The 14564-nt window shown below is 35.6% G+C and overlaps 1 protein-coding gene across 9 annotated transcripts in view; it reads left to right on the forward strand.

Annotated features, from left to right (window-relative positions):
* The window catches only part of UBR3 (ubiquitin protein ligase E3 component n-recognin 3), a 233013-nt gene that overhangs the window by 156426 nt on the left and 62023 nt on the right, over nucleotides 1-14564 (forward strand). For 6 of the 9 annotated variants that reach the window (XM_049712251.1, XM_033423543.2, XM_033423538.2 and 3 more), the window contains 3 exons: nucleotides 1129-1239; nucleotides 7820-8032; nucleotides 9218-9354. In XM_049712251.1, coding sequence (XP_049568208.1) covers nucleotides 1129-1239; nucleotides 7820-8032; nucleotides 9218-9354 — 461 coding nt within the window. Of the gene's footprint in view, nucleotides 1-1128; nucleotides 1240-7819; nucleotides 8033-9217; nucleotides 9355-13925; nucleotides 14058-14564 lie in introns of all 9 variants that reach the window. The other 3 variants (XM_033423540.2, XM_033423542.2, XR_007478396.1) reach the window with 2 other exon arrangements.

Here is a 14564-nt window from a genome sequence, read left to right on the forward strand (position 1 = left end):
TAGGTCGAAGGGAAGGAATTAGCAGAGAAGAATTTGAAATAGAAAGAGATGAAAGCAATTAACTTTTAAAACAAATTTTAAAAGGGTATGTAGTTTGCTTATATAATCTGGGTCCCTTTTTTATTGTTTATTATATTAAATCCTTGTAAATGTTTAGTCACTTTTTGGGGTTATTCTCATAACCACATTTGTACTTTAGAAAGATGTGTGCAGGATGCATCATGGAGACAAGAAACTTTATTTAAGAGCCCTGTCCCCACAGCAGATGACACAGGCTTGCGAGGACAGACCAAAATCATGAGTTACTTAGGAGATGGATTTCATATGGTTTGGGAACCAATTCTGTGGTGTGAAGGAAAGGGGGTGATGTACAATAACTTTTAGCTTTCTGATTTGGTGACTAAACAGATGTGGAGTTTTTAAACCAAGAGGAAGAGAAAGATTCATAGAGAAAATGAAAGTTTTTGACACATTGGTTTTATGTTATCTCAGGGACCTCAAATTGGAGATTTCTGGTTGGCAGCTGAACATTTTTATCTGGCACTCAGGCAAGAGACTCAGGCGTGGAGGGTAGTTGAATTTACTGATTAAGTCACTCAGGGAGAATAGTTTTAATAAGAAAATAGCACTAAGAATAGAACCTTGAGGAATTTAAACATTTGAAGGGGCAGACGAAGAAAGAAAAGTCTTAAAAGGAGGCCTAAACCAAATGGTTAAAGAGATTGGAGAAAAACCAAAAGAGAGTAGCATTGTGGAGGCTAGAGGGAAGTAGGTGCTTTAAGAAGGCAGTTGTTAAGGTTAGATATCATAGAGAGATCAAGTACCATGTCGAACAGGTAAAATACTCAGTAGCAGTATAGTTTATTATATCTTATGGGGTAGAGAAAGGCTAATTAATAATTATTCTCTTTCATTATGAGTATAGTTATTTGGAAGCTAAAACTCTGTTCCAAGTTTAAAGATATTGCCTCAAGGCTGTCAAGTTAGGTGTTTCTTTACATCACAAAAATACAAAGCTCACATTAGTATAACAATATGAAATCTTTGAGAGGTTTATGTGGATTTGTTTAGATATGTTTCTACTTCTTTAAAATTAATTGTATTTTGTCCTTTTCTTTCTTTTTTAAGAGTTCTTGTCTCTTGGCAGTATCCATTGGCTGGGAAGGAGGTGTTTATGTACAAACCTGTGGCCACACGTTACATATAGATTGTCATAAATCTTATATGGAATCATTACGGGTAAGTCAATTGAAGCATTTTAAAGGTGTCTGTGTCTTTCCAGGTATTAAGTATTTTTACAGTATATACATCCTAATTCATCTTGGTTGATTGTGATTGCCATTCGGACTGTTCAGCCTCACAGTTGTTGACCTCTTCAACTTTAGGGATTTCATTTTTTTTTTTTTTAACCCCACATTTGTTTATTTATTTATTTTTGGCTGTGTTAGGTCTTCGTTTCTGTGCGAGGGCTTTCTCTAGCTGTGGCAAGCGGGGGCCACTCTTCATCGCGGTGCGCGGGCCTCTCACTCTCGCGGCCTCTCTTGTTGCAGAGCACAGGCTCCAGATGCGCAGGCTCAGTAGTTGTGGTTCACGGGCCTAGTTGCTCTGCGGCACGTGGGATCTTCCCAGACCAGGGCTCGAACCCATGTCCCCTGCATTGGCAGGCAGATTCTCAACCACTGTGCCACCAGGGAAGCCTGGGATTTCATGTTTTTACTTCACATTAGCAACTAACTTCCACGGCTATAATTTTAGACTTTGCTACTCCAGCTCAACAATAGTAAGCTTTAATATCCTACCATATCATAATGTGAGTATTCTTCAAAGTGTCTTATTTTTACTCTTATTAGTGTGTTTTACTTCTGACCTCAAGATCTCTAGTCCTTTAGCCCCTTGCATTTTCCTAGTATGCTAGCTCTTTCCTTGCCTCACTTTCTTGTACTGTGCCCATTCTGCTCTTAATACCAGTCATTTAATCCACCTCCTTTGATTTTATACCCAGTCAGCTAGCACTGTTAGAAAATCATAAAACTAGGTGAACTGGTACCTCCACAAATCTGTGGTTTCTTAGAATAGTGGCTGAGATTGGGGTCATGAACTGTAGATATTACTTACCGATTCATTTACCTGTCTTTGATCAGTTTCCTCTCCTAGTCTCCTTAGCAGCTATTCCAGACCTTTGCCTCCTCTATCCCAGACTCTTTGCCTAAATCCCAAGATACCTTTCCTCTCATCAGATCTGTCTCTTCCTGTGGTACCAAGACAACAGTGGCTGTCTGTCACATACTACCTTAGCTTCCTACCTTGCTTTTCTGTTCCCCGATAAGTGACTGCATCCCAGCCAATCCTTTCTTTTTCACTTTTCAAAAAAAATTAATTTATTTATTTTTTGGCTGCATTGGGTCTTTGTTGCTGTGTGCAGGCTTTCTCTAGTTGTGGCGAGCAGGGGCTACTCTTAATTGCAGTGCGCGGCTTCTCGTTGCGGTGGCTTCTCTTGTTGCAGAGCACGGTCTCTAGGGTGCACAGGCTTCAGTAGTTGTGGCACGTGGGCTCTAGAGCGCAGGCTCAGTAGTCGTGGTGCATGGGCTTAGTTGCTCTGCGGCATGTGGGATCTTCCTGGACCAGGGCTTGAACCTGTGTCCCCTGCATTGGCAGGTGGATTCTTAACAACTGCGCCACCAGGGAAGTCCCCTCTTTTTTACTTTTGAGGGTAGTATTCCTTTTTCTGTTCAAGAATAATTTTCTGTTTATGCTCTAGTTTTCCTTTCTCCCCATCACCTCAGGGGCCTTGGTCTATCAGTAAGTAACCTCTTTTTCTTCTGTGTCTTCAGTTTTTCTGCCCATTCTGTCTCTTCATTTCAGTTCATAAAGATGCTCAAGTCACTGGCATTCAAAATTCCTTCCCTTGAGCTTGCATTCCCATGTAGCTGCAGTCTTTCTTTTTCTCTCAGCTCAGCTTCTTAAAAGCATGGCCTGCCCTATTCCCAGATTCCTGACTCAGAAGCAGAAGAGTTCTCTTTTTCCCTTCCTACTCCTTACCTCTCACATTAAGTCACATAACAAATTCTATTGATTCCATTTCCTAAATCTCACTTGACTACATTCTGCCTACATTATTCCCACTTCTGCTTTTTTGCATATGCCTTCATCTTTCATCTTGACTATTGCAATTGCTTATCAGTTTCCTTACTCCAAGTCTAATTTACTCATTATATTGATCTTTCTAAAATGTAAATCTGGTAACATGTTGTTGGCTTAAAAATTCTTTACTGATTTCTTCCTGTTGGGATAAAGTTCAGTCTTCCTTGAATGGCATTCAAGGCATTCCATGATCTGGGCTTGCATGTTACTTTAGCTTTGTCTTCCATCAATTCAGCATTAATAAACTAATTAATAGTTCCTTAAGCACATTATGCATTTTTCATACTTCTGTATTCAGTCAGTCATTCAACAAATATTTATTCAGTGCCTATAGTGTTCCAGGCACTGTGATAGACATTGGGGATACATCCCAACGAATAAGACAGTTTCTTCCCTCGAGGAATTTACTATGCATTGCGTGAGACAGAAATAAACAAATAGTTGCGGTATAGGTGCTAAGAGTTATGAGGTATGCACAGGGTCTTATTGGGACATCTGCAAGTTCCAGAATTTGATGAAGTAAGGTGCTTGAGTGATAAGAGAGAAGACTGGAGAAGTAATTAGGGGTTATATTGTAAAGGGTCTTGTGGTCCATGTAAGGAATTTGTACTTTAGACAGATTCCTTACAGAGAGCCATTAAAGCTATTTAAGACTCTTAAGCCAAAAAAAAAAAAAAAAAAAAAAAAAGACTCTTAAGCAGAGAGATGACATTCAGAAAGGATATTGTGGTGGTTCTGTAGATTTTAGGGTGTGAGATTGCAGGAGAATAAGAAAGAATATGGTGATAGCATATATTATTTAGGAGGTAAGAGATGATGGTGGCTTGGGCTTAGTCATGGCAGTGAAGATGGAGAAGAGGTTAGAGATTTGAATTTTTTTTTTAACATCTTTATTGGAGTATAATTGCTTTACAATGGTGTGTTAGTTTCTGCTGTATAACAAAGTGAATCAGTTATACATATACATATGTCCCCATATCTCCTGCCTCTTGCATTTCCCTCCTTCCCACCCTCCCTATCCCACCCCTCTAGGTGGTCACAAAGCACCGAGCTGATCTCCCTGTGCTATGCGGCTGCTTCCCACTAGCTATCTATTTTACATTTGGTAGTGTATATATGTCCATGCCACTCTCTCACTTTGTCACAGCTTACCCTTCCCCCTCCCCGTGTCCTCAAGTCCATTCTCTAGTAGGTCTGCGTCTTTATTCCCGTCCTGCCCCTAGGTTCTTCATAACCTTTTTTTTTTTTAGATTCCATATATATGTGTTAGCATACGGTATTTGTTTTTCTCTTTCTGACTTACTTCACTCTGTATGACAGTCTCTAGGTCCATCCACCTCACTACAAATAACTCAGTTTTGTTTCTTTTTATGGCTGAGTAATATTCCATTGTATATATGTGCCACATCTTCTTCATTCATCTGTCAATGGACACTTAGGTTGCTTGAAATATATTTAGAGAAGGATTTTCTAGACTTGGTGAGAGATTGCATGTGGAGCATAAGAGGGAGGAAAGAATTAAGGTAAGAGGTGTTGGTGATCACTGAAAGATTTTGATTGGGAATAAGTATCTCACATTAGGTAGATCATACCGGCAATGATATGGTTGGGAGACTATTAGGAGATATTAGCAAAGAGAGTAGAAGGAAGAAAGTGGGTGGAAGGACTGATGGGATTTATTAATCAGATATTTGGGGTGGGAGAAGGCATGAAGCTGAAGGAGTTGCTGTTGCAGGCGAATGGGGCAGGCATGAGAGAATGGTCAGTATCCCAGGTCTTGGGCATGTCCCTGGGGCAGACTGCCAAGTGAGGGTCCTTGGCTTTGTTCTGGAAAGAATTCAAGAGTCAGCCATAATAAAGTGAAAGGGATTTATTCAGGGAAGTACACATTCCATAGGCAGAATGCAGTCCTTCTCAGAGGGTGAGAGCACCCTGGGGTATAGGGGTGGTTAGTTTTCATGGACTGGGAATTTCATAGACTAGCAAGTGGGAGGATTATTCCAACTACTTTGGGGAAGGGGTGGGGATTTCCAGGAATTGGGCCATCGCCCACTTTTTGGCCTTTTATGGTTAGCCTTGGAATTGTCTGGTGCACTGGTGGGTGTGTCATTTAGCATATGCTAATATATTACAGTGAGCATATAATGAGGCTCAAGGTCTACTGGAAGTCGAATCTTACACCATTTTGGACCTAGTTGGTTCTAACCAGTTTGTCGTATCCTGAACAGCTGTGTCATTCTTTTAAAGGTTGTGCCCTGCCCCCTTTCCTCCTGTCTCACTGCCATGACCCTCTTCTTTCTGAAGTAGGAGGTGTAGCTTTATGTTCCTAGAGTAGAGGGGGCAAAGCTGGGGTAGGTAAAGGGACTTTACCTGACAACTGAGGAGACGGTTTAGAAAAACCACTTTGGAATTGGGTGAAAGAATGCTTCATAGGATGTTGGAGAAAGATTGCCAGGAAGTATTCAGGGCTAAGTTGAGGTGGGAAGCAGTTTGTAGCAGAATTGGAAGTCATACACTGGATTAATTTTGTATGAAAATTTTGTTTAGGTGTGTATCATAGAAGGACATATGGAGGGAGAATGAGAAGTGTTGACTTGAGAGTTTTTAAAATGATATATCATGGTGTATGGTAGGATAGGAAAGACCGTATAAACTGAGGAAAAAGGGAGGGACTAAAAGAGATAGGAGTTGACAGAATATAAGATGTTTGAATTTAATATTTTCAGATATGGACAATTTTTGGTCATTACAAGGTAAGGGTGTGGTCATGGTAACAGGTGCTAGGGTAGAGTGTAGGTCAAAGCCATTGGAGTTGATGAGGTCAAGGAGCTAAGGGACTAAGGTATAAGATTGGTTGTACATACATTGCAATTGTGTATGAGGATGGCAGGACTTGGAGTGATGAGGAAAACTGATCTAGGTACCAAAGTCTTCAGATATTAAGGGCAATGGATGACAGTAAAAAGGAAGGAAAAGGGGTGATCTCACTAAATGGCATGAGCCACACTGAGAATGCAAGAGTAATGATCTTGAGCCAGCACTGGAGATGAGAAGGATACTGAGGTTTGAGAGATGTGGGAAACTGAGCAGTGCCTAGTTGAGAGGGCTTCTGGTGATGCTTCAGGAAAGAACCTAGTTTCAGTCAAGGCTAGGATGAGGACCTAGCATTCTTTAAAATTATGGCTACAGGGAAGCTTATCATAGAATGTCCTTCAACCACCAGGACCCTTGCACCAACCTTTTAGTACACTTATCTTTAAAACTTACTTCACAAGTCTTCTTTGGGAAGCCTTCTCTGTTGCATCTATCACACTATTGTTATAATTTGTTTCTCTTTGCTTTTAAATTGTCAGTACCTTAAATGAAGATGTCTCTTAACTCGTTTTGCTGTCACATGGTGCAGCATTTGACACATGATAGGAGCTTAGCATTTGCTTATAGAATTGGATTTAAGAAGACATGGTGTTAGATTTTTAAGGAATTGAAAAAATAAGTGTCACAGAGTAAAAAAAAAAAAAAAATAGAATTCAGTTCTTTTGGCCAAAGTACTTGAAATCCAAGATACAGTGAAATGAACACTAAATTAAAGAGTTGGGAAACCTAAGTTCATTCTGACATTGTCATTAACTACCTTTGTAACCATGGGCAAATAAATTCCTTTTTTCTTCTTTGTATCCTTTTTTCTCATTATTTTTGTCTTATTAGTAATAATGGTCATATTGTAGCATTCATACATATATTATTACATTAAAAACATATTTTGAGATAAAGCATTAGGGTAGTGGCAGAATAAGAGAGACTGCTGGAAAAAAGAGTAAGATACTGGTTAGGACTACACAATAGCAGTAGCCTGAAAGAGCAAAATAGATGTGGGTGGTGTCAGACAAAAGAAAGGAACAAATATAGCAGCCTGGATTCCTGCCTTAAATCCTGGTTAGTTAGCATGAATTGCAGTCTCTCATGAGCAAGAGTTTCCTCCTAGACATATGTGCCTTATGTGTCTCTGTTTCAAAAATTCTCATATTTCTTCCTTCTCCTATCAGGAACATCTGAAGGAGAGGATGTTAAATTAATTCCCCTCCTTATCACCCTTATGTTCTGAGTATTCTAACTAAATCTTGCCCCTATCCGTTAAACCTAAACAAACCCACTGCATCAAGTCCAATCAGTTGTGTTCGGCCATTAGACACCTTGGAAGACACATTACATTTTTTTAGGCTTAAATACTCTCAAAAGCTGTCTATCCTACATCAAATAACATGAGCACTGGGAGAATCTTTCCAGTAGTCACTTATAGGCGAAGAAAACAGGGGCATGGGGAAGGTGATTCACTTTAATGTGGCCTGCTTTTTGAGTTATTCTGTATCTTAAATCCACATTTCAGATTGATTGCATCATTATTTGAATGTTTCAGATTGCATCATTATTTGAATGTTTCATACTGAGAGAAGAGTAGGATACTTAAGCAGTTCATTGGTGATGGCAAGTGTTGCATGATTGCCATGATGTAAGAAGTGATTTGATAATCTTCAACAGTTAAATGATTTTATGCTTTTATGACATGTATTAGAGGTCCTTTTTTGTATGGTTCATTTATTTACTATAAAATGTAGTGGTGTTAATTTTGTTTTCTGTAAACGTGTGCATCATATAGTTGTATGTTCGTTTCATTTTTTAGAATGACCAGGTTCTTCAGGGCTTCTCAGTGGACAAAGGAGAGTTCACATGTCCTCTCTGCAGGCAGTTTGCTAACAGTGTTCTTCCTTGTTATCCTGGAAGCAATGTCGAAAACAACCTTTGGCAACGTCCTAGTAACAAAAGCATACAAGATCTCATAAAGGAAGTGGAGGAGCTGCAGGGACGTCCGGGAGCTTTCCCAGTAAGCATCAGTGTAAGGCAGAAATATCCTGGTTAACTCAGCTCTGCTTTTCAGCTTTAATTTTTGTTCTATTTCTAAATTACTCTGGACCTTATATATTTAGTAGAAATTGCTTTTAGAGGTTTTACTCTTCTGTTGGTGGTTATTAAAAACAAAAATGAGAGTAACAGAACAAATTATTACTAAAGGCTATGCTTTTCCTTAGTCTAAATTGTTATAGTTTTAATATATATCTTCCAGATCATGAAATATCCTATAAGCTTAGATATGGTTATGTTGAAATATTTAAAAACAAAGTCCAGCATTATATAGATGTATCTTGCAATGTAAAGCACAATCTGATCATTTAAAAATATGCCATTAGGTATATTAAAATTAAGATGATGTATTTACACACACACATGCAAACTTTCTGTGTGTGTAATTAGACTTACACATACATTTGTGTGTATGTGTGTGTGTATTAGAGAGATAAAATATTGTATGTATGATCGAAGCATAAGTCAGTCTATTTTACTGTGAGATTTGGTCTAAGTGAACCCATCTTTTATCCCATCCAGTAGGATTTATTTGATTTAAATTCTTAAATATTTCACCTTCATTATAGATTTATGTTATGGTCCCTGAGAGGAGTGACAGCAATGCCCAGTATATGCAGTAAATTTATGAAAACTATGAATATCTGACTTTTTCAACAGAAATTCATAGTTTAAAGCTAATCAGGAAGATTCATCTTCTTTTCTGAATTGAAGACTAATTTTTGAGTCTATGTGTTATTTTTTTTCTTTTCGAAATCCAGATTTTTATGTGATTAAAATAGGCTTAAAGTAAGGGACATCAATATTAATCTTGAAAAAATGAGCTTAAATGAAAGATTTTTTATAAGCAGGGAAACTGTTCTAAGATATTTTAATGACATATACTCATTTGTTTAGAATATAGTTTGTGTGGTTAATTCATGGTTGGATCACAATATAAAATTAGAATAAAAGGTCCCTAAAATAAGAGAAAATACCTCTTGATCTGTTTTATCTTTGTGCACTCAATATATTTATAGTGTGTAGCTAATGTACATCTGTTTTGACTTTTAAACCTTAACTTCCTAGTGTGCTCATATGATAAACAATGTAGTGTTAGACTGTTATTAGAGAAAATGAATATATATAAACTTTATATGTATGTTTGTGTTTTTTACAGTCAGAAACCAACTTAAGTAAAGAAATGGAATCTGTAATGAAAGATATCAAAAATACCACTCAGAAGAAATATAGAGACTATAGCAAGACTCCAGGCTCACCAGATAATGATTTTCTCTTTATGTATTCTGTTGCTAGGTAGGTATACATAGTATATACTTTTATATTTACTTAATGTTAATAGTTTATTTTATTTCTCATTCATATTTATTTGAAAAAAGGTTGCATATTTTTAATGTTGGTTGAAATTATGGTTAGTTTTAGAACCTCCTAAAAGGTCTATAAAAGTAGAGTTTTCCTTCATTTTTCTGAGGAGTTTTTATTTTAATGGAATATTGGTTTAGGTATTATTAAGCATTATAGGATAGATGAGGAAAAGTATATTATTAACATTTGGGACAGATGTCTACCTCAAAGCATGTGAGTATTATATATGAAGGGTGTTGTTAAGAAATCACTGTTTAAGCCCTGTCAAAAAAGTGATAATACTAAGAACTAAAACATTGTAATATGTTAAATACTTCTAATTTATTAAAAAAATAAGAACAGTAAGAAGAACTTACTTTGTTTTAAGCTCATGCAAGATCTAGTAATGTCCTAGAAGACTATAGGTGGTTTAGAAAATCAGATAAAGGAGAGGAAACAAGATCAGGCATGTTCTAAACTTCTGTGAGTAGCTACCGGTCTCAAGAAAACGGAGGTAAATGCTTCTCATCTTTCAGATTAGGTAGGAATAGTCTAATCTACTGAGTAGGTGTTCAATACCTAAGAAATAATTCCAAATAGGAATTTTAGAAAACTTAATTGAAGGAAAATGGAGAACTGTAAGAAAAAAAAAAGAGGAGAGAAGCAGGCACAATTGTAAACACATTCTGCCAGATCTGATATTGTAGACCCCTGGATATCCCTAGAAGCATACTTCATATTTTGTTCAAGTAGTATTGTAATAGGTAAGATTTAGAGAAATAATGTGACTTGAAGTCATGCAACAAATTAGTGGTAGAGTAGGACTAGAACTCAGATTTCTTGAGCTGAGGTATAGTGTTCTTTCAATTACTGTTCTCCTTTTTCCTCTCCTTAGTTCAGCTTTTATAAGTCATATATACATGAAGTTCATCATGACCATTCTCTCTGCCCCATTCCTGGAACAGAGGGTAACAAAAGAGTGAATGAACTATGTACTCTTTTGAACCCAGGAAAAATGGAACCAGACTTAAGAAAATTGCAGCAAGCAAGTTAGACCTCAGGATAAGGAAACATTAGTTTTTGGTCTAAGAATGCAAGTGCTGGACGTGGATTGATGTAAAAGGATCTAATGGGTTGGGAAGTAACTATCTAGTCTGTGTATTCCTAGGCTATTATTATTTATCTAGAATGCTTTGGGGGAAGATATAACAGTTAATTTAACATTTTGTCTCTGAAGAGTTACCAATTACATACTTGCAATAAAATATACTTTATGTGAAAACTAAATTGAATATAATTTAATTTTGCCAGGTTTCAAGGTTTCATAAAGTTCTGTACAATATTATGGTAATAATGTAGAAAAGTGACATGGATGTAGACCAACTCAATGCATGTATATACACACTCATATTTATGTCACTTGTGCATTTATGCCTTTGATTTTATTAGGATTGACCTTATAAGAAAATCCTGGTTGAATGGGAATGATCTGTACATGGAATTTTGCTGTAGTATGATAAATCAAATAATTTGATTTAAATTTAGTTTGGTAGAAGTTTTGGATTCCTATTTCTTTGTTTAAATATATAAATAATTTATAGAATATATATATAATTTTTAATAGAAATATTTATAGAAAGCTTGCTGTGATAATGGGAGACTTTTTGAATCAACATATTTTTGTTTTTCTCTTTTATATAGAAGCAGGGACAGATGTCAAATGTTATTTACTAAGGGTGTATATAGAGAAGTGGAGAAAATATGCTCTCCCATCCTCCCATCCTTCTCTGATCCTTAGTGGTAAACTCTAAAGCAACAATATAATGATTCCAAAAGTGAAAGTATATAACCTTTAAAAACCTTATCCTTGGTTAAAATTACCCAGGCCATTGCAATGTTCTCACAGTGAGATTGCATGCCTTCTCGAAGTTTTACTTAATCATTAAAAAGAAACACAAAAACCAAATTGACTCAAGAATTAACAAAAACATGAGTTAAAGGAAAAAAGCATGTGTATTCTATTTGAATAAGATGTAACTTTTTCAAGGTAGGAAACCAGGTCTTTACAGTTATCTTCTGCCTGGCATATAACCTTGTTTCATTAAATACTTATGATTACCGATTATGATCATTTTTATGCCTAAAAGGTAGTCATTGAAGTATTTAGCAGTATTTAAAATGGTTAAGTAAGTAAAATATTTAGAAATAAAATTAATTTCAGTTATTTAACTTTTGAATTAAATGCTGTGATTCTTAAATGTATAGTCCCTTAGAACATGCAAATGTATTTGTATTTGACATTAGTAATTTGAATGGGCTATAACCCTAGTTTCCCAGGACTGAATTTCTCCCAGCTGAATAAGTAATTTTTTTGCTCTTTGGGGAGCTTAAATTTTTTGATGTTTAGAAACAAAATATTTCTAGTGGGTAACTAGCTGTGTCCTTTAATAATTGTTTTTGAGCTATTTTTTAGTTTTTGGTAGGACAATATGTATCTCTTTGTATTTAATTTTATTTGCAAGGTGAAGCGTTGGAGGATTTTCTGAGGGCAGCAAAGAAGAAATTGTTGGAATGATCTTTTTGTCGCATTAAAATTAATCAAAATTACTATATTCAAGTTTTAATGTATTTCCAAAAAACATTCTATTGTAAATATCAGTCATTCAAATGGATTATGGAAAATTAATTTTGGAGAAGAAAGCTTTTTTCACTTCAATGCCAATTCATTATTTCATTATTGAAACAATGAATCACACTAATTTGAGTAATTGATTTCTCCAAAGATTTTGGACCCAAGTTATATATAGCCTAGAGTTATTAGTAAGTAGCACTTAGCCTGTATATGTGAGAAACATGGAAATGGAAAGAAGTTGAAATGTGAGTAACTGAGATGTAGATGAAGAGACATCTTTAAGTCATAAGTGGGTAAACTGTTCAGTAGAGTGAATGCAGCTTGCTTTATACATTAGTTGCATTATAAGTTTAAACTTTATAAACTAATTATATTTGAAATAAGAAGAATGCTTGCTAAAACACCAAATAATGAATCCTTTTTAAAACTAAAGGAAGGGTCAACAAGATAATGATAATAAACTGCAGGGATTAGAGAATCTTATCACTGGCTACATATCAAAACAAAGAGGTGTTCAGGTCCTGGGAATTGTTTGAACACTTTCCTAGGTACCATCAGGGATATAGAAGCTGCATCTGAAATGGTCCCTGGTCTTCAGGAATTTACAGTTTAGTTGGAGAGACAAAACTAATATACATCAATCTGTATAAAACAATATAATTTTTTAAAATATATAAAATATTTAAAAATATAAATATTTTAAAAATACATATATTTTAAATAGATATATCATATTGAGAAAGTGCTATAGAACTTCAAAAGGGAAGATGAGCAAATTGAAATTTAAAGTGTGTAGAAGCACTTCTTTCCTTTTCCAAGAAAAGGGAGTTAGTTCTCCCTAACTCTTGGAGGAGTTAGAGCTTGAGCTGAGTATTCGATAATATAGGCCAGGCCATGGTATGGATGAAGATCTTTTCTTCTCTGAGAAATTGAATTAATTGGTCATCTAGTAGGGGTAGGCTCAGGCCTTGAACCCATGCTATACGAGTATGTGTTTGAGTCTCTGTGTGTGTGTGTTTATACACGTTTGTTTTTCAAATTATAGCTCTAAAAATATAAGTTAGTGCCAAATGAGGGGTAGAAGGCATACTTGGTCAAGCAAAAAGAAACTGGAGCATAGTTGGAGGAGTTTTTATATGGGTATATCTAAGTGGCCACCATGATAGGCTTTAAGCAATCTTTCTTTCAAATGTAGAGATTTTCTCTTCTTCTTTATTCCCCGTCCAAACTAATTTGAATGTGTTTGTGTTAGAAAATATAGAAAGTTGAGTCTACTTTTCTCCAAGAACAAAAAGGCTTGGAAAACTTCTGCTCCCAATACATCTTAATTTTTATATCATCCATTCAGGAGGGCAGAAACAGAATATTGCGTTATGATTTCAACAGTGAGGGAAAAGCAGACATGGGGCATGTGACACATTTGTGTGTTCATTTCTCTAGCAAGACTTAAAGGGCCAATTTTGTTATAAATTAAATAAGGAGAAGCTGAGACATATTGATTTTTTAAATCCTAGATATTATACAAACCTTTTGGATAGGTAGTTTTGTTTTTTAACTCAGAAGGAATGTTGTACAGGAGATCTTCCAACCATAATCTGAAGTAATTAATTACATTTGGTAGTTTTCTTTCAAGTATTTTTTAAAATCAAATTTCTGGTAACATGTTTATCATCCTTTAAAGTATCTTATTTGATGATTAAATAAATAGACTTGTTATTGTATTTATATTTTAATGAATATTTTTGCAAATTATGCTGAAATAAAAGTTGACATTCTGGTTCTGACGTTCATTTATAAGAATTAATCGCGTTTCTGGTTAGCTCTTTTAAAAGTACTATCTAGGAAATCTTAGTTTTTATAAGAGAATATAGCCATTAATTTTTTTCTACAGATTAGGCAACAGAAGATTTGTGAAAACAAAATGTATTGATCTCATTTATATTCCCTTGATGAAGGAACACATGCTGGTCTCCGCTCGCTTTCTGTCCACTAATATGAAATCCTTGTCCCTGCTTCCTTGCTGGTAGGTTTTTAGAAGTTCAGTGAGCAATGCAAATCACCTGAAGGGTGGAAAATTCCCTTGTCACACAGATGCCCTTATCAGCAGCAACCAGATGGAGCTCTGAGCAGGAACATTATCAATGTTAAATTGCTTTTTCTCCCTCCTGAGTAGAGAGGATTAAAGCATTCCTTTAGAAATGGGTGGCAAATATACAGATTTAGAAATATTAATATTTTTAACAGTTTGCATTTATAAGTAAATATATGAAAATAACATTTCAAAACATTCTGTATTCAAAATACAAACAAAACCAGCTCAAAATGTTTTGTTTTAAATAAAATAGGGTTCTATTCTTTCCTGAATTCACTTGTAAAGAGTAAGCTTGAAATGTTGCCTTTTATTTATTTATTTTTAAGATGGGGGATATCTCACTATTAGTGTCATATATACATATCTTGGGTATAAACTAGTTTATTCAGTTTTAGTTGTGGCAAATAAAGGTGTGTTTAAGTTTATTAATACTGTTGA

Source organism: Orcinus orca, chromosome 7, assembly GCF_937001465.1.
Source record: "Orcinus orca chromosome 7, mOrcOrc1.1, whole genome shotgun sequence".
Lineage (NCBI taxonomy): Eukaryota > Metazoa > Chordata > Mammalia > Artiodactyla > Delphinidae > Orcinus > Orcinus orca.